We start from the raw sequence: 18,687 nt of genomic DNA, 5'->3' as shown, positions 1-18,687 counted from the left end.
TTTACTTGCTTTAACTTTATTTCAGAAACATATCTCTATATTAGTACACAAAGGCAGGTGCAGATTGATATACTGGCCATGTGCTGTCGGTGTAATGCACATAAACACAATGATTATATTATATACATATTTTGACTTTCCTGCAGTGACTGTAAAAATTTGCATCTTGGAAATACACCATCATTAATTTTTTCTCTTCGGAAAATTTTTTCTTAGGTCCCTGACACATCGCCGACCAAATCTTCCTCCTTCTTCCCGGACACATGGTACCGAAAAGCCTATGATGAGACCACCCGCTCCGGTACACGCCCCGCCCCGGAGGGTGCTGGCTCCATGCCCAGCTCCACGGGAACACCATCCCCAGGCTCAGGAATCTCCTCACCAGGATCCTTCTCTGGGTCACCTGGGACCATCTCCCCAGGCATTGGGACAGGATCACCCGGTTCGCTAGGTGGCTCACCAGGTTTTGGGACAGGATCGCCGGCCTCAGGCAGTGGAAGTTCCCCTGGAAGTGAAAGAGGGATATGGTGTGAGAACTGCAATGCAAGGCTGACAGAGCTGAAACGACAGGCACTAAAACTGCTCATCCCTGGACCTTATTCCAGCAAGGTAAATTTCTTAGTTTTGTTTGTCCTTCTGTCTTATAGTGTATCTGAAAAAGTGTGTAGGAAGTCACACACAAGTGGTTATGCTCAGTTTCATAGCGTCCAAAAATAACTTGCTCCTTCATTAACTGTGGCATTTGGTCACTGGCACTTATTAACTTTGTTGCTCATGAAAGAGGGGACTTGTAATCATGCTCTTGCTTACTGTGTTGGTGTGTCGTCAGCATTATTGTTGCCATAAATCATAAGGATGCTGTAATTTGTCCAACCCCCATTTGACCAGCTGCAAAGAAAAAGGAGCAGAAACCAAAGAGCCTTTGGGATTTGGGATCATAATTGTATGTGAAGCTGTTTATCCAATACTGTCACTGCCAAAACAAAATGAAAAACATAGGCGAGATCATTTTGATTTCTGTCTTGGAGTTTCCCATTTTGCCTGATTGAACATATTACCAAAATCAGTGAGCTCGCTTTAGTCTATATTGCTTTTCTTCTTTTGAGGGAATTAATGTGATGGATTACTGTAAGACACTAACCTCAAAGACTAGTATTAATCCACTTGGACTCCTGCCTTTTCTCATTTTCTTTGACAGGTGTATCATTTGTTTCTGTGGGTAGTCTATATAATCAGTTTTATTTTCATTAGTGCAGCATTTCTCAATAGCCAGGATATTTCCAGGAGTCCCAGAGTGTACATTCACCTGGGCGTACAAATGCATCATATATACAGATATGCAGCTCACATTTCTTACCTTTTCTACACTGAATAGGTTTTCTTATTATTGTTTGTTTTTAAAACTTGATTATGAATTAATGTGACATTACTTATCACTAGACGAATTTAACTTTTGACTGCTCTTTGCCTTTGGGTCTGATGTCCTTCTGCTACAGCTGACTGAATTTTAGTTATAAAACAATGGGCCTCATATCAGACATTGAGTTAATTGGTAACAAATAGGCTTAAATTATATGCCACGGGGCTGATAAGGCAAAGCTGTTGAGTCAGATGTAGACTTAGAGTGGCATAGTGGAATTTGCTGTAAAGACTGTAAGACAACAAGTGGTGTGGAAATGCTGTATTTTTATTAGTTCGAGAGTATGACAGTTGGAAATTGTTAGGAACAGCAGGGGTTAGTTGGGAGTCTCAGTTGCCAGACCACTAATTAAAGCGTCATTTGTGAGGCTGGGTTCATTTCAGGCTGATTAAAGTTCCCATTGTGGCTAACTTTATTGCAGCGTAGAAAAAACGCATGCACAACAATCAGCATTATAACTAGTTTAGGTAGTGTGTATGTCTTCATTTAAAAGCTGTCTCAATATAGACATAAAATAGTATGACCTTACTGGAAGAGGATATGGAAATGAGGATGGCATATAGTGTGTGGGCAATAGTTAGCAATAAGATTGTGGGTGTTCACCTTATTACTTGGATGGGGACTTTCTAAGTGGAGTTTGCCTGTGTGAATTTCCTCTCGGTGATCTAGTTCCTCCCACAGTCCAAAGACATGCATGTTAGGTTATTTGGTGAATCTAAATTGGCAGTAGAGATGAATTTGAGTGTGAATGGTGGTCTGTCTCCCTGTGAGAGACTGGTGACCTGTCCTGGGTGTACTACACCTCTTGCCCAATGTCAGCTGAATTGTCTCCAGCCTGCCTGTGACCCTGAATTGGATAAGCAATTAAAATGGATTGATGAAGACGTGGAAATGAGCTCAATAGTATCAATGAATCTAGTGCAGAAATCTTGGGGTCATTGAATTTCAAAATATCTCATGTGGCTCAAGGGTCTGTTAATAAAAAATAGATTTTATTGACTTGTCCCAATTTGCTTCACTGATTTAACCTTCAAAGTATGAACAGGAGTGGAATTTGACATTGGAAAAAATGTGTTGTATTACATTATTTTACACTGTGGATGCAACACCTTGAAGACTGTGATAGTAGTTTCACACTAAGAAGAGAAAACACGTGTCTCTGTACTTTTAAATCTGTTGTTTGCATTTTTATTTTTAAGAAGTTTCTCATGTGTGAAGTGACTCAAGTCGCTCCAGCGGTTCTTGCATAAATTAGTTATTTTGACTCTTTTTCCTTGGGGTTGGTTCTTTTTATAGTATTAGAGTGTTCGATCCTCGAGTTCAAACAGACACCTGACACTACTTCTTGAAAAGTGTTGATTCAACAGTACAATACCCACAGCTAATGAAGTGCATTAAATCAATATAATAATTTTTTAATAACACCTATTATCAGTAAAATGAATACGTTTCATGTAAGTAGAGAAGTGGTTAAATCCTGAGAAACTTAAAACAACATGTAAGTCAAATCAGTTTATTATAAACACATTTAAAGACAGCAGGTTGACCATAGTGCTGGATAGCTAAAGTATTAAGATAATTTTTAATTAAACCCAAAAAAAAGAAAGAATTTGCACTGTCTTGCTGAATGCCCAGCAGGAAAAATATCAAATTACAAATGTAACCTGCTCTCTTCCTTTCAGCTTGTTTTTACTCATGAGATGAAGTTATGCACGTTATAAAGAAACTTTAATTGGAAGTTGCTAATTCAAGTGTCTTACCTATATTACACGTGTTTTCTGCTCTTGTCTGCGCAGAAACTCCACTGCAAGAGCAGAGGTTAGTTTCATTGATGGAAAAAAAAAACCCTCTGGGCTGTTACTGAAAAATTTAATGGTTCAGGTATTTTAGCCATCTAGAATTTCCTGACTGGTTTTCTTCTTTTTTTTTAAACCCAGACACGTTTTACAAGAATGGTTTAAACTACGCAGGTGTTCTGCATCATGAAACGCTGAACTAAAGTCATTAGTTTGACCTAATAATCCTTCTCCTTCTCCAAATATGCCAGTGCAGCAATTTGGCTTGTGTATTTTGTGTGGGTGTATGGGTTCCTGATGCACTGTCAGCGTGAGACCCCGTGTTAGTCCCACAGGACACTGTGACATATGTGACCCACCGCACAGCTAAAACACAAACACACATCAACCATCTGATTAAACAGCTAACACACACACACACACACACACACACACACACACACACACACACACACACACACACACACACACACACACACACACACACACACACACACGTTCACATGCCTTTGTCTGTGTCATGGATCTGACTACACAACGTTATGCAAGTTATGCTTGACCCACACACACAAAGAGTCGTATTACCATTTCTTTAGCCATTGCATACATTGCATTCAATTTCCATAGATTTACCCTTATTGTAGCCTTCAAATCAAATTACTCACTTTGAAATTTAATGATTTTTTTTTCACTCTTCATCCCCATAAAACATAAAAAAAGTCCTCACACTGTGACTGTGTAAACACATTTGTGAGTAGTGTGTGAGTAATACAAGTGCTCAGACATTCACACACAGGGTCGTTAATACTATGCTAATGATGACCTTCGCCGTGCTTACCTTTTGAATATTTTCCTGTCTGGATGTCTGCAGTTCAATGTGTAGGTGTGTGCAAGTCTGCTCACAAACACGCATAAAAACAAGCATCCATAAAATGATTTGTCATTGTGCTTAAATGTCAAGATAATATATTGCTGAAGACAAACCACGGTTTGAATGCTCATCCACTTATAGACTGTGTACGCAGCTATCAGTTAATGTAAACAAGCTGGACTCAACTAGGACTCTAAAGCACATCTGGCTACACAGCTGCACTCACTTAAGGCCTCTGTCCTTATTGCAGTGGTGTGTATATCTGCATGTCTGACTTGTGTTTGTGTATTCATCCTTTATATACACACCCAAATCATAAATGGATGGAGGGTGATCTGTTTTTGCTTGTCCAGTTTAGCTCAGGAAAGTGGGTCACTATGTGTGTGTATGTTTAAGTCACTAGCAAAGTGACTGTTTTAGATCAGTGGAAAGTTAAAACCATCCATGTTTATAAAGTGAAACGTATACAGTTTCCCACGAGACATAAGAATAGAGCCAAAGAAGGATATGTTTGTGAATATATATGCCCTCCCCAAGGACCTCTTGATGTCAGTATGAGATTTATTAAGATTGCTTTTATCTGTACTTTTTTTTTGTCAATTAGAACATGTTATGTCAAGTACAGTGCACTTAACCGTTGGAGTTTCTTCTGGATATAAATGCCTTATGCACTTAAAATGTTTGTATTAACAGATTCATTGATGTGTCTGCCTAGATGTGGTTGTAGATTAAACATCTGTCAGCAGCTACCAAGGCGGGGATCATTGCAGTTAGCGTGCAGTCAGATTGAAAAAGTAAAGCTTTCTATGATCCTGACATGCAGTGGTTATTTTTTTACTTAGCCTATTCGCTTGTTCACGCCCAAGTTATCATAACTCAGCCAGAAAGTGCAAGCCCGGAGTTATTATCTAAAAATATCCCAGTTCTCTGCTAACTGCACTCTATTTAATTTGTAAAATATGTGTACACACACACACACACACACACACACACACACACACACACACACACACACACACACACACACACACACACACACACACACGTAGAAAAATATTTAGTATACACATCCAGAAATGCATATACTATTATATATTGTACATATATTTATTAGTTTCAGATGTAGCCATTCTTGTATTTTGCTTGTTTACATTATTGTATTTTGCACAACTCTGTTGCTTGTGAAGCTTGCACACAAGAATTTCACTCACATGTGCTGTACCAATGTACCTGCACATGTAATGTGACAATAAAAGTGATTTGATTTGATTTGATTTTCAAAAAATTTGAAAACCTGATAACCTAGCACGTGTTGTGCACATTTGAAGGTACCTAGAATTCATGTATCCATCATTTCAGTGTTTACATATAATTTAGATGTCAAAGCTTTGAAAAATTAACAAGAAAATAAATCAGAAAAGGTGTGAGGTTGTCATGTAAGGGGATATAAAGACCACTTTAGGAGCAGCTTTATGGTGCTTGAAAGGGTGTTTAAAATACACCAATACATCCTATACATTATTTTGTATGGTATAGTATTTGGAACATACATTGGTTCAGTCCTGACTCAACACACTGTATCATATGAATAAAAATAATGGATTTCTTTCACACCGTGTTAACAATAGCTAATTTATAATGTTTGAGGCTAACAGCAAAGCGTCGCATATGCATTTGCTGACCTCAATATTTGAAAGTCTGCTCCTGTTTTATATAAGCAGCCACCATTGTAAAAGTAAATACAGAAAATACAACCCCAATTCCACAAAAGTTGGGACAGAATGCAGTTGTCTGCAAATTTTGTGATCCCCTCTCTTTTTAGAATCAGTTTTCTCTAAAATCAGTTTTGCGCTTTTTCCAGATGTGAAAGCTGCCAGTTCCATAGGCACTACTCCACTCCCAAACTGTGTGAACTGAAGGATTTGAATAGAGGAATGATAACAATCCAGATGAGATCAGCCCGTTTTAATTTTAGCACCAATGAAGATGGTGGTGTTTCTGCGTCTTGATCACATATAGGTTAGCATGCTAGAAGCTAACAGCAAAGCACCACATACGCATTCACTGACCTCAGTATTTGAAAGGTCTATGATTCTTTGCATCATAGAGCTTTAAAGTGCATTTGTGGATGGCACAGTAAACTGTGTTTATGGGTAGTGGTTTGTGGAAGTGTCCCATGCTTAATGCAGTCCCGCCTAAGGGTCAAAGATCACAAGCATCAAAAACTTATTTTCAGTCTTTTCTTTAGAACACAGAGATTTCTTCAGATTCTCCGAATCCGTTGATTATATTATGTATGTTAGAACCCTCATTTTATGTTGAGGAACACTATTCTGAAGTTGTTCCTTAATTTGTAGATGCAGTTTTGGGCAGAGGTTCAGCAATCTGAACACATCTGACACAAAGGATGGAAATGCTAATGCTGTATCAGTAGGAGTGTAAAACGTGTAGATGATGAGAGGTTTATTTGACCATCAGGTGACCTGGAGATTTGAAGCTTATTGTTTTGTCTGCCATTGCCGCCTTTCCAATCCATGAACACAAGTGATGTCGATACACTTGTGGATCTAATCATCTTAACTAATCCCAGTCACCAAGTAATTGTCACCTACAACCAGTGATTAGTCTGTAATTAGTCCACTTATCAGATCAAATGGTGGAGTATCATTGCTCAGCAATCTGTCCTCAAAGGGATATTTTTCTGCACACAGGTAGCTAGCTATCCTATAATAACCAAATCCCATAACACTACAGAAGCAGGCCTCCGGTAACCACGGCAGCTGGTGTTGCCACGGCAGCGACATGTGACAGATGTGAGCGGCATACATATCTCCATCAGTGTTAATGGGTTCCTCGTAGTTGTTTGTGTGTGTGTGTGTGTGTGTGTGTGTGTGTGTGTGTGTGTGTGTGTGTGTGTGTGTGTGTGTGTGTGTGTGTGTGTGTGTGTGTTTGAGAGAGATTGATGGGAGAGAAAGTGTTGGGAGAGAGGGTGAAATTATATGAGTTCACATGAATAATAGTGCGTCTTAGTGTGTGTTTTTGGCATATATATATATATATTAGGGGTGCAACGATACACAAAATTCACGGTTCGGTTCGGTTCGATCCTTTGGTGTCACGGTTCGATATTTTTTCGATACAAAAAAATGTTCATGCCTTTTTAATTTGTCATTTATTAAAATTATAAATATATATTTTAACTCAAAAGTACAGTTTTTAAATTTAACCCTAACCCTTGTGCGTGTTTTTTATTTTGACAGCGAATGCGCACCTGCGGACCACTTATGTGCAGCCCTGGTTATTTAGCTCGTCATATTGCAGCCACAGAGATTCTTTTGTCCATGAAACCATAAAGCTGCACTTTCTTTTTGCCTTATAGTCTGATTTGTCATAACTTCTCCATTTTGTGGTAAGCTTTTCTTTGGCTGTCACTTCTTCACCCTGACCTGTCTTATTTGGCTCAGCAGAACTAAAATATGTATCCTGCTGCTTTTACACACGGACTCACATAAGCTCAGCGATTCTCTGCGCGATCAACCTCTCACATGTTTAAGCTTGCTGCGGGAGATTTACACTTGTCATGTTTGCATAGTAAGCTAACGATTGATAAGACGATGTCAGAGGAATTGGTGCACAAATTATCATCACTCACAGATCAGTGCTGTCGCTCTCTATACACAGTTTGCACGATTGCAAAGTGAAATCAAAAAACAAGCGCAAATTCAAACGCGATTTCAATATGTCACATATTGACAGTGGCTCACCGATGCCAATGACATAATTACCCAGCTACATTTCTGAAAGAATGCAAAAGCATTGACATATATTTTTCCTTCCTACAATAGCCCGACGGGCAGGGTAGCCCGTCTGAAAAAAATCGCTAGCCCCCGGACATCGGGCTAGCGATTTTGCGAGCCCTGTATCTGATTGAGGAATCACTCATCTTTGGAAAAGAGAGTTTATTACAGAGAAATGTCTCTTTCCAAAATAAAAGCTATACTATCCGCTTCTTCTGGGCTATATTATCAGCAGCATAAGGAGAATCATGTGCTAACAGCTGTCTAAATGACTCGGCTAAAGTTAGTAGCATGCTTATTGTTTTTGTCTTTGCACTAGGATGATGTCGGCGTAAATGTGCAGTCATATTCGTTGTGTTCCCACTAGTGCTTTCAGGTTAATCTCGTTGAAATGACGTTAACGCCACAACACGGCAAATCTCCGTTAACGAGCTACCGCCGATCGCCCCGTGCATGGGGCTAGACGGCTAACACGTTAACGAGCTAACTGCGCTAACACACTAGTTCCCACCCATGTAATTGAGCATTGCATGGCACATCCAACATACTGTTTTACTTTAGTCCATGACTCGCTTACCTTCAGGGTCATACGTCACATGAAAACCAAAATAATTCCAAACGCCAGATCTGAATGAGGGGTGGGGGAGGTGCCCTGCGCTCTTCCTTCTGACTATGCTGTCTGTGTTGAGCGCTCAGTGGATCTGCGCTCGACAGTGCAGCCTAGGCGGAGTAGTCGAACGCAGATTCACTGAGCGCTCAACACAGACAGCATCGTCAGAAGGAAAGTTGATAAAATAAATTACAAATGTTGTATTGTTCGATACATATGCGTACCGAACCGAAAGCACTGTATCGAACGGTTCAATATCGATACGAATATCGTTGCACCCCTAATATATATATATATATATATAAACACCCAGCACGCCCCTGCGGGCGGTTTATCCTTCAAGCTCGGGTCCTCTACCAGAGGCCTGGGAGCTTGAGGGTCCTGCGCAGTATCTTAGCTGTTCCCAGGACTGCGCTCTTCTGGACAGAGATCTCCGATGTTATTCCCGGGATCTGCTGGAGCCACTCGCCTAGCTTGGGAGTCACCGCACCTAGTGCTCCGATTACCACGGGGACCAACGTTACCTTCACCCTCCACATCCTCTCGAGCTCTTCTCTGAGCCCTTGGTATTTCTCCAGCTTCTCGTGTTCCTTCTTCCTGATATTGCTGTCATTCGGAACCGCTACATCGATCACTACGGCCGTCTTCTTCTGTTTGTCTACCACCACTATGTCCGGTTGGTTAGCCACCACCATTTTGTCCGTCTGTATCTGGAAGTCCCACAGGATCTTAGCTCGGTCATTCTCCACCACCCTTGGGGGCATCTCCCATTTTGACCTCGGGACTTCTAGGTTATACTCGGCACAGATGTTCCTGTACACTATGCCGGCCACTTGGTTATGGCGTTCCATGTATGCCTTGCCTGCTAGCATCTTGCACCCTGCTGTTATGTGCTGGATTGTCTCTGGGGCATCTTTACACAGCCTGCACCTGGGGTCTTGCCTGGTGTGATAGACCCCAGCCTCTATGGATCTTGTACTCAGAGCTTGTTCTTGTGCTGCCATGATTAGTGCCTCTGTGCTGTCTTTCAGTCCAGCTTTGTCCAGCCACTGGTAGGATTTCTGGATATCAGCCACCTCCTCTATCTGCCGGTGGTACATACCGTGCAGGGGCCTGTCCTTCCATGATGGTTCCTCGTCTCCCTCCTCTTTCTTGGGTTTCTGCTGCCTGAGGTATTCACTGAGCACTCGGTCAGTTGGGGCCATCTTCCCAATGTATTCTTGGATGTTCCTTGTCTCATCCTGGACTGTGGTGCTGACACTCACCAGTCCCCGGCCCCCTTCCTTCCGCTTAGCGTACAGCCTCAGGGTGCTGGACTTGGGGTGAAACCCTCCATGCATGGTCAGGAGCTTTCTTGTCTTTATGTCAGTGGCTTCTATCTCCTCCTTTGGCCAGCCTATTACCCCAGCAGGGTACCTGATCACGGGCAGGGCGTATGTGTTGATGGCCCGGATCTTGTTCTTACCATTCAGCTGACTCCTCAGGACTTGCCTGACCCTCTGCAGGTACTTGGTGGTTGCAGCCTTTCTAGCGGCCTCTTCATGGTTCCCATTTGCCTGCGGGATCCCCAGGTACTTGTAACTGTCCTCTATGTCTGCAATGTTGCCTTCTGGTAGTTCAATCCCCTCAGTTCTGACTACCTTCCCTCTCTTTGTTACCATCCGGCTACACTTCTCCAGTCCGAACGACATTCCAATGTCATTGCTGTATAGCCTGGTAGTGTGGATCAGTGAATCGATGTCTCGTTCACTCTTGGCATACAGCTTGATGTCATCCATGTACAGGAGGTGGCTGACAACTGCTCCGTTCCGTAGTCGGTATCCGTAGCCAGTCTTGTTAATGATCTCACTGAGGGGGTTCAGGCCTATGCAGAACAGCAGTGGGGACAGAGCATCTCCTTGGTAGATCCCGCACTTGATGGTAACTTGTGCTATGGGCTTGGAGTTGGCCTCTAGTGTTGTACGCCACATCCCCATTGAGTTCCTGATGAAGGCTCTTAGGGTCCCATTGATCTTGTACAATTCTAGGCATTCCAGTATCCAGCTGTGGGGCATTGAGTCATAGGCCTTCTTGTAATCAATCCAGGCAGTGCACAGGTTGGTCAGTCTGGTCTTGCAGTCTCGGCTGATTGTTCTGTCTACCAGTAGCTGGTGTTTTGCACCTCTGGTATTCTTGCCAATTCCTTTCTGTGTCCCGCTCATGTATTGACCCATGTGCCTGTTCATCTTAGCCGATATGATGCCTGACAGGAGCTTCCATGTAGTACTGAGGCAGGTTATTGGTCGGTAGTTGGAGGGGACCGGTCCCTTCTTGGGGTCCTTGGGGATCAGGACCGTCCGGCCTTCAGTTAGCCATTCCGGGTGTCTCTCGTTAACTAGCAGCTGGTTCATTTGTGCTGCCAGACGCTCGTGGAGTGCAGTCAGCTTCTTCAGCCAGTAGGCGTGAACCATGTCGGGCCCTGGTGCTGTCCAACTCTTCATACTGGAGACCCTTTCTTGGATATCTGCCACTGTGATGGTTACTGGACCCTGTTCAGGGAGGTCGCTGTGGTCTGCCCTCAGATCCACTAGCCACTGAGCATTGCCGTTATGGGTTGCATCCTTCTCCCATATGCTCTTCCAGTATTGCTCCGTCTCCAGCCTTGGTGGTGCTGTTCTCTTATTGTTCCCTTGCCACTGAGAGTACACCTTTGCTGGTTCTGTGGAGAACAGCTGGTTTATTCTCCTGCCTTCTATCTCTCTGGTGTACCTCCTCAAGCGGCTGGCCAAGGCTGTGAGTCTTTGCTTGGCAGTTTCCAAGGCCTCAGGTATGGACAGTTTGCTGTATTTCTTAGGCACCTTATTTGTCGCACCTTTCTGCAACTCTGTTAGTTGGCTAACCTCCCTCCGTGCTACTTTGATCTTGCCCTCTAGCCTACTTCTCCATGGAGGGTATTGCCCCTTGTGGCTGTTCAACTTGTAGCCAAGCATCTCACTGATCACTGCTGCCGTATTGTAGATCAGCTTGTTAGTGTCGGTAATCGTGGTTGTAGGTATTGCCCGTAGTGCTGCATTAACATCATCTAGCAGACCTTCTGAGGGTACTTCACGTAATCTTGGTAACCGGCTACGGGGGATCCAGGTTTCAAGCTTGGCCATGATCCTATTTTTCAGGTCAGTTCCTCTCGCACTCAATGATCCTTCTCCTATCGCACTTGGGGCTATGTACCCAATCTCGGGTGGGGGTGATGATATCTCCCCCCTGACCTGGCGTCCTGACTCCTCCTTGCCGTAGCATTTGTGTTGTACCTCGTCAATCTCTAGCTGTGAGAGCAGTCCCTTCTTTCGAATGTTGGAACACTGAGCTACTAGTTGTTTCGCCGTCATTGTGGATGTTGGGTATCGAAGAATCCATAGGTCCCTCATCCTATTCATGTAGCCCCTTATATATATATATATATATATATATATATATATATATATATATATATATATATATATATATATATATATATATATATATATATATATATATATATATATATATATATATATATGTAGTTTTGTGTGTGAGAGAGAGCGATCATGCCCTCCTGATGCCTTTCAGGTGTGAAAGACATTACCATATAAAGAGGGGACTTTATCAATAACAGCAAGATGATGTGGATGGAGGGATATGTGTGTGAAGAGAGGGAGAGATGCTGATGCAGGCTGAATTGTAGAGGTTCTCACTAGGTTTGTGTCAATTTGCCACCATACTCTCCCACCCGCACATTGCAGACATACACATACAGACAGACTCTCTATGCCAATTCAGTAACTTCACTCCTGTGTTTCTAAGAAAGCACTTGTCCTGACATGACATGTATTTTAATATTTAAGTATTTTGGTTGATTAAAATTTGGTTGATATTTATTTCTATCATACATTTTGTTTATACAGGGAGTGCGGAATTATTAGGCAAATGAGTATTTTGTCCACATCATCCTCTTCATGCATGTTGTCTTACTCCAAGCTGTATAGGCTCGAAAGCCTACTACCAATTAAGCATATTAGGTGATGTGCATCTCTGTAATGAGAAGGGGTGTGGTCTAATGACATCAACACCGTATATCAGGTGTGCATAATTATTAGGCAACGTCCTTTCCTTTGGCAAAATGGGTCAAAAGAAGGACTTGACAGGCTCAGAAAAGTCAAAAATAGTGAGATATCTTGCAGAGGGATGCAGCAGTCTCAAAATTGCAAAGCTTCTGAAGCGTGATCATCGAACAATCAAGCGTTTCATTCAAAATAGTCAACAGGGTCGCAAGAAGCGTGTGGAAAAACCAAGGCGCAAAATAACTGCCCATGAACTGAGAAAAGTCAAGCGTGCAGCTGCCAAGATGCCACTTGCCACCAGTTTGGCCATATTTCAGAGCTGCAACATCACTGGAGTGCCCAAAAGCACAAGGTGTGCAATACTCAGAGACATGGCCAAGGTAAGAAAGGCTGAAAGACGACCACCACTGAACAAGACACGCAAGCTGAAACGTCAAGACTGGGCCAAGAAATATCTCAAGACTGGTTTTTCTAAGGTTTTATGGACTGATGAAATGAGAGTGAGTCTTGATGGGCCAGATGGATGGGCCCGTGGCTGGATTGGTAAAGGGCAGAGAGCTCCAGTCCGACTCAGACGCCAGCAAGGTGGAGGTGGAGTACTGGTTTGGGCTGGTATCATCAAAGATGAGCTTGTGGGGCCTTTTCGGGTTGAGGATGGAGTCAAGCTCAACTCCCAGTCCTACTGCCAGTTTCTGGAAGACACCTTCTTCAAGCAGTGGTACAGGAAGAAGTCTGCATCCTTCAAGAAAAACATGATTTTCATGCAGGACAATGCTCCATCACACGCGTCCAAGTACTCCACAGCGTGGCTGGCAAGAAAGGGTATAAAAGAAGAACAACTAATGACATGGCCACCTTGTTCACCTGATCTGAACCCCATTGAGAACCTGTGGTCCATCATCAAATGTGAGATTTACAAGGAGGGAAAACAGTACACCTCTCTGAACAGTGTCTGGGAGGCTGTGGTTGCTGCTGCACGCAATGTTGATGGTGAACAGATCAAAACACTGACAGAATCCATGGATGGCAGGCTTTTGAGTGTCCTTGCAAAGAAAGGTGGCTATATTGGTCGCTGATTTGTTTTTGTTTTGTTTTTGAGTGTCAGAAATGTATATTTGTGAATGTGGAGATGTTATATTGGTTTCACTGGTAAAAATAAATAATTGAAATGGGTATATATTTGTTTTTTGTTAAGTTGCCTAATAATTATGCACAGTAATAGTCACCTGCACACACAGATATCCCCCTAAAATAGCTAAAACTAAAAACTACTTCCAAAAACATTCAGCTTTGATATTAATGAGTTTTTTGGGTTCATTGAGAACATGGTTGTTGTTCAATAATAAAATTATTCCTCAAAAATACAACTTGCCTAATAATTCTGCACTCCCTGTATGTTAAATGACCTGAAAAACTAATGCACTTATATCCTACATGGACTGTGCAGTGTTTAGAATTTACAGACAAAGGCACACCAAAGAAAAGTCGCCCACAGAGGTCAAGAAATCTCCTCATATTCTTGTTTTCTATATTCTCTTTCTGTTCACCCCCAAAATGGTGAGGGCAGACAGCTGCTTCTCCTGGAGTCTGGTTCTTCCTTCCTACCCTCATCAAGTGCATGCTCATACAGCATTGTTTGATCATAATAGTTCTTTCTACTGTAGGACTTTGCCTAACAGTTTAAAGTGCCTTGAGGTAACATAAATACAACTAAATCTTTTCAAGAGCTGGGTCATAAATAATCACTATAAACTGATAACAGCTTTGGATGATGGACGTTTTCTGGTTTCCATTTGTAATCCAAGTTCGGTTCATCAATCACGTGAGTAGGCTTTGATTGTGTTCAGGTACATTGCATTTATCTGCATGAATAAACAAGGATGGGCAGAAAAACAGGAAGTCATAAAACAAAAGTGTGTTTCTTAAGCAGGAAGCTGTAAAATATTGACCATTGGCCCTAGAGGCTAAGTCAGCAGACAAGCCAGTAAGTCAGGAGACTGTAGAACTCCTTTCAGCTAACAGATTGAATGCATGCAAATATGTAAAATAACAAAAATAAGTGATGAGCAGGTGTCAGTAAATGTATTGGCAAGGTCTCTTCTAGGAAAATAAATCTATTAATTAAAAAAGTTGGTATTAGAAAGTTGGTATTTCATGTGTGTTAAATTCAAATGAGTGTGAATAATGGTGGAGTACACTTGGAGGCTTGAACAGGATTTCTGACCATGTGTATCTCATTAGGACAATTGCCAGCCCTTTTGAAATAGACCCCTCTTCTATGGGAAAAGCTAGAACCAGCATAAATGTGCTGATTAAGATCCAGCAGGGATAAAGGGTATGGAGACAAAGTGGTCCAACGCAGCACCCAGCAACCATTGTCTGTACTTGCTTTTTCCTTCTCTTATGCCTCCTTTTGCTTGTACTCTGAATCCCCCCCCCCCCCCCCATCTCATTATGCCTACAAATGTTGCCTTGCAGAGATGAGATACCAGCAACACAGACACACTAACATACAAGCTCTCTCTCTTTTTTTCCAGATGTCACCTACACTTAACAGAAAACATCCCCTAACCTTAGCTTAGCTACAACTAAAGGTCAAACCTCAGCTCTTGCCCTAACCCCAACCTAAACCTACATGTAACCTTAAAGCTGAATCAGAGTCTTAACCCCAAAACAGTCCTTTTAAGTTCAAAGTGGCCGAAACACTGGCATACACACACTCACAGATGTGCTTTGTTTTTTTTCTGCAAAACGAGGCTCTAGAGAAATGAAGATGAGAGAAACAAATATTTAAATTTACGAAAGGAAGGCGAGGAAGAAACCACTCTTGCTCTTGAAGACTGCTCTTGCTAATATTGCTATTATTGTCATTATTGTCACTGACCCAGAGTGGACACACTTAATTAGACTAACTACCCCTGCCAGTAGGCTGCTACATTCAGCAAACTGTGTCTGCGTGGTGACTCCATCCCCTGCAGCCAGAGAAGCTGCATAAAGGTCTGCCTGCTCCGAAAGAGGGCACACGATGAATCTGAGTTTGCCAATGTGAATTAAATAGGAAACTAGTAGGAAAATATGCACATTTTAAAATCCAGCAGATGGATGTGCAAAGTGTTAGTACAGCAGATGCCACTTTGACTCTTGAACTGCAGCCACGGGCTAATTTAAAAAGCAAGTTTGGGAAGTTTTTCCCTAGGGAATTTCTTTTTTTTACTTGGCAAGGCTGTTTCCCTCTGTTTTGTAAAGCATTTGCATTACTTTGTACTAGCAATGGTTTAAAAAAAATTCCAAATTAAGATTCAGTTATGCTTCCTGAAGTTTGGGTGTTTTTATTTGGGTTTCCCCTTATTCCATCTTTTTGTTCACTGTGATTTAAAACAATCTATTTTCTAATAAAGGCCAAAATGAGAAAACATATGTTTAAATGTAAAAATCAGCAGAAATAGAACCAAATTTTACATTTCTAGTACCTCAGTATTCCTCTCAGAACAAACATACTCACCATTTCCGCACACTGGCAAAATTGCAACAACAGGCAAATCATATGCATGAGTGCACATACCCAAACACACCCTGGCACACAACTGGACGGATGCAAACTAATACTAACGTGCACACACCAAAGTACACGGAGATTCATATGAAAACACACACAAATGAACACAAACTGGCATGTGTGAGCGGGTTATTGAGGACAAGTGTGCATTGCTGGATGGTAGTGAAAGTGGCAACAGCACCTGCTGCCATGGGGCCCACAGCTACCATGGCAACTGCCTCTCTGTCACCGAGTAGTTAAGCAGCCATCTTTCTGTCTGTCTTGTCCTGATTCTATATATTGGGCATTTGTGTGAGTGTTGAAAGAAAATGTGACATTCTACCTGTGTGTTGTTTACAAACTGCAACCATGGATCTGTGGAAAAATGGCATATATTGCAAAGTATAGCATCTATCATGTATGCATGTATCCATCTGTCTCTATCAGTCTGTTTGTCTGTGTAAAAAAACCCAAAACATGCTGTACCTGTTCTGACACTGTTTATATCTAAGTTGAAAACTTTTCGATTCCATCATCAAGAGCCAAGATGAAAAGTGAAAATGTTCCAGTGTTCCAGCAGCAGCAGGTGCCAGCGCCAGCTCTCTCTGACGCTGTGAAGTCTCGCTCGCTGAACGGTTTATTTGAAGACCTGCTAACCACACTTCTAACATTAGCCAACCTGCTGTCACAAGCTGATAAATCACACAGAAGCATACACATTCACTCATGCAAACACACACCCATACCAACAGTCACAGGCTATCACACAGTCACACATAGCACATCTATCTTCAGCATCTCGCACTAGGAAAATCTCATGACAGACTGAGGTGTGGGTGATAGGGATGGTTTGTATGTGTGTGTGTGTGTGTGTGTGTGGGTGTTTCTGTGTGCATGTCTGTGTGTTTTAGTTCTGAACTTTTGAAGTAGGGGCAGTTAACTTTGGCTATATCTCTTCTACTGGCAACTTTACTAGCTAAAATGTGAAAATATACATCTACCGAACTATGATTATGGTATTCAAATCCCATTGTTACATCATTTTAACTTCAATAAAATACTGAGTGTAATTAAAGATATTCTGCTGCCCTCTTTTTTGTAGTTTCTGCATAAGGAGTCATGTGGTTCAGACAGGCATGTCTATGTATTTATTCCTGATGCCGACATTTCAATGATTAGAACTGTGGTCTGGCTATAAAGTGAAGTCATTATAATTCACCTGAACAATACAGATGAAACTAGAGAAGCTTAAAGCAGTATTCAAAGGAGAAAGGATTAGCTTGTTTTCTGTCTCACACACACACACACACACACACACACACACACACACACACACGCACGCACACACACACACACACACACACACACACACACACACACACACATATGAAATACAGTAAACTATATTCATGTTTCACTACAGTGCTTGCACTGGCTTGCAGGTTTATATTTAGAATATGAGCTCACCAGTATCTGATCTGTTAACAATCCCTGCTTTTTTAGCCATATGAGATCACACAGTGTCATTTCTGGCTTAAAAATAACAACAAAACAGCTTTGGCAACAGATTTTCTTTCCCGAGGCCACAATTTTGAAACAGTACATTGACTTTAAACGAATTGACAAATTTGTTTGATCAATAGACTCACAAATTTACATTTGAAAATGGACCTTCTCAAGTATATTATGTTTCTCTTTTATTATTTCTCTAATTATGCCCCAGGGAATATTTTTCATTAACATAAACAGGGGAATAGTGTAGACTTTAATAGTGAATGTAATTTAACCTAAAAAAAAAGTCGTCTCTCCCTCACTGTAAATGATCTGCACTCACATTAAATACCTTACAACCTTAGCCAGAATCTACAAAGTGCTTTACAATATTGTTCTCCTTCAAACACACACACACACACACACCAGTGGAGCCTACTGTGCATGCTGCTCACAATGAAGCATATTGAAAGCTGAAAGTATAGATGTGGGAAACTGAAGAGGAGTGGGATGTAGAGAGAGGAGCAGAAAGGATAGAAGAAAAGATGAGTGTGTGGGAAGAGGCGACAGAGTTGCCTACAAAAAGCTGCGGTGACCTTGTGTACTGTGTGACTGTGAGTCCCTACAGTGCCAACATGCCTGCCTTTTAGGGTGAAAACTAGAAGCAGGGCTCTGAGGGTCAGCTGGTCGTCTTTTACAAGTACAGTAATGGCATTCCTGTTTTAAATACACTGCACTGTTGGCCTGCAAAATTAGTGCCTATGAGTATTTACATACATTCCTAGCTGAGCTATATACTGTAAGTTAAGAGGCTGACGAATGCCAAAGACAGGATGACAGGAGAACCCAGTGTGTGTGTGTATTTTAAGCAGGACTGTGAGTGTATTGCGTCAGAGGATTGTAAAGGGCAGGAGGTGCAACCAGAACAAGGATGACATTTAAGCAGCAGACAGTTTTCATTCTGGTTCTCATGGTAGATTTCACTGAAATAGTTGTGTATCAGCTACTGTAGTATTTTTAAAGGCTTTTGATCAAGAACCTCTTTGAATAGGACTTATAATAGGACAATATAACCTAGCAGATTCTTAAAA

General features: G+C 41.8%; 1 protein-coding gene and 1 long non-coding RNA gene across 3 annotated transcripts in view; one reads left to right on the top strand and one right to left on the bottom strand.

Moving 5' to 3' along the window:
* On the bottom strand, positions 1-16,720 carry LOC145429624 (uncharacterized). The gene is made up of 2 exons (XR_013909888.1): positions 16,592-16,720; positions 1-505 (listed from the first exon to the last, which is right to left on the bottom strand). It is a non-coding gene; the product is annotated as an uncharacterized LOC145429624 (long non-coding RNA).
* kif26ba (kinesin family member 26Ba) overlaps positions 223-18,687 on the top strand; it is a 100,340-nt gene continuing 81,875 nt past the window's right edge. For both annotated transcript variants that reach the window (XM_080303291.1, XM_026171119.2), the window contains exon 1: positions 223-609. In XM_080303291.1, the coding sequence (XP_080159417.1) occupies positions 334-609 (276 nt within the window). In that variant the 5' untranslated portion in view covers positions 223-333. The remainder of the gene's footprint in view (positions 610-18,687) is intronic.

This window comes from Astatotilapia calliptera, chromosome 1 (genome assembly GCF_964374335.1).
Source record: "Astatotilapia calliptera chromosome 1, fAstCal68.1, whole genome shotgun sequence".
Lineage (NCBI taxonomy): Eukaryota > Metazoa > Chordata > Actinopteri > Cichliformes > Cichlidae > Astatotilapia > Astatotilapia calliptera.
Note: the sequence above shows the minus strand (reverse complement) of the source record. Positions and strands in the feature narration are given on the sequence as shown.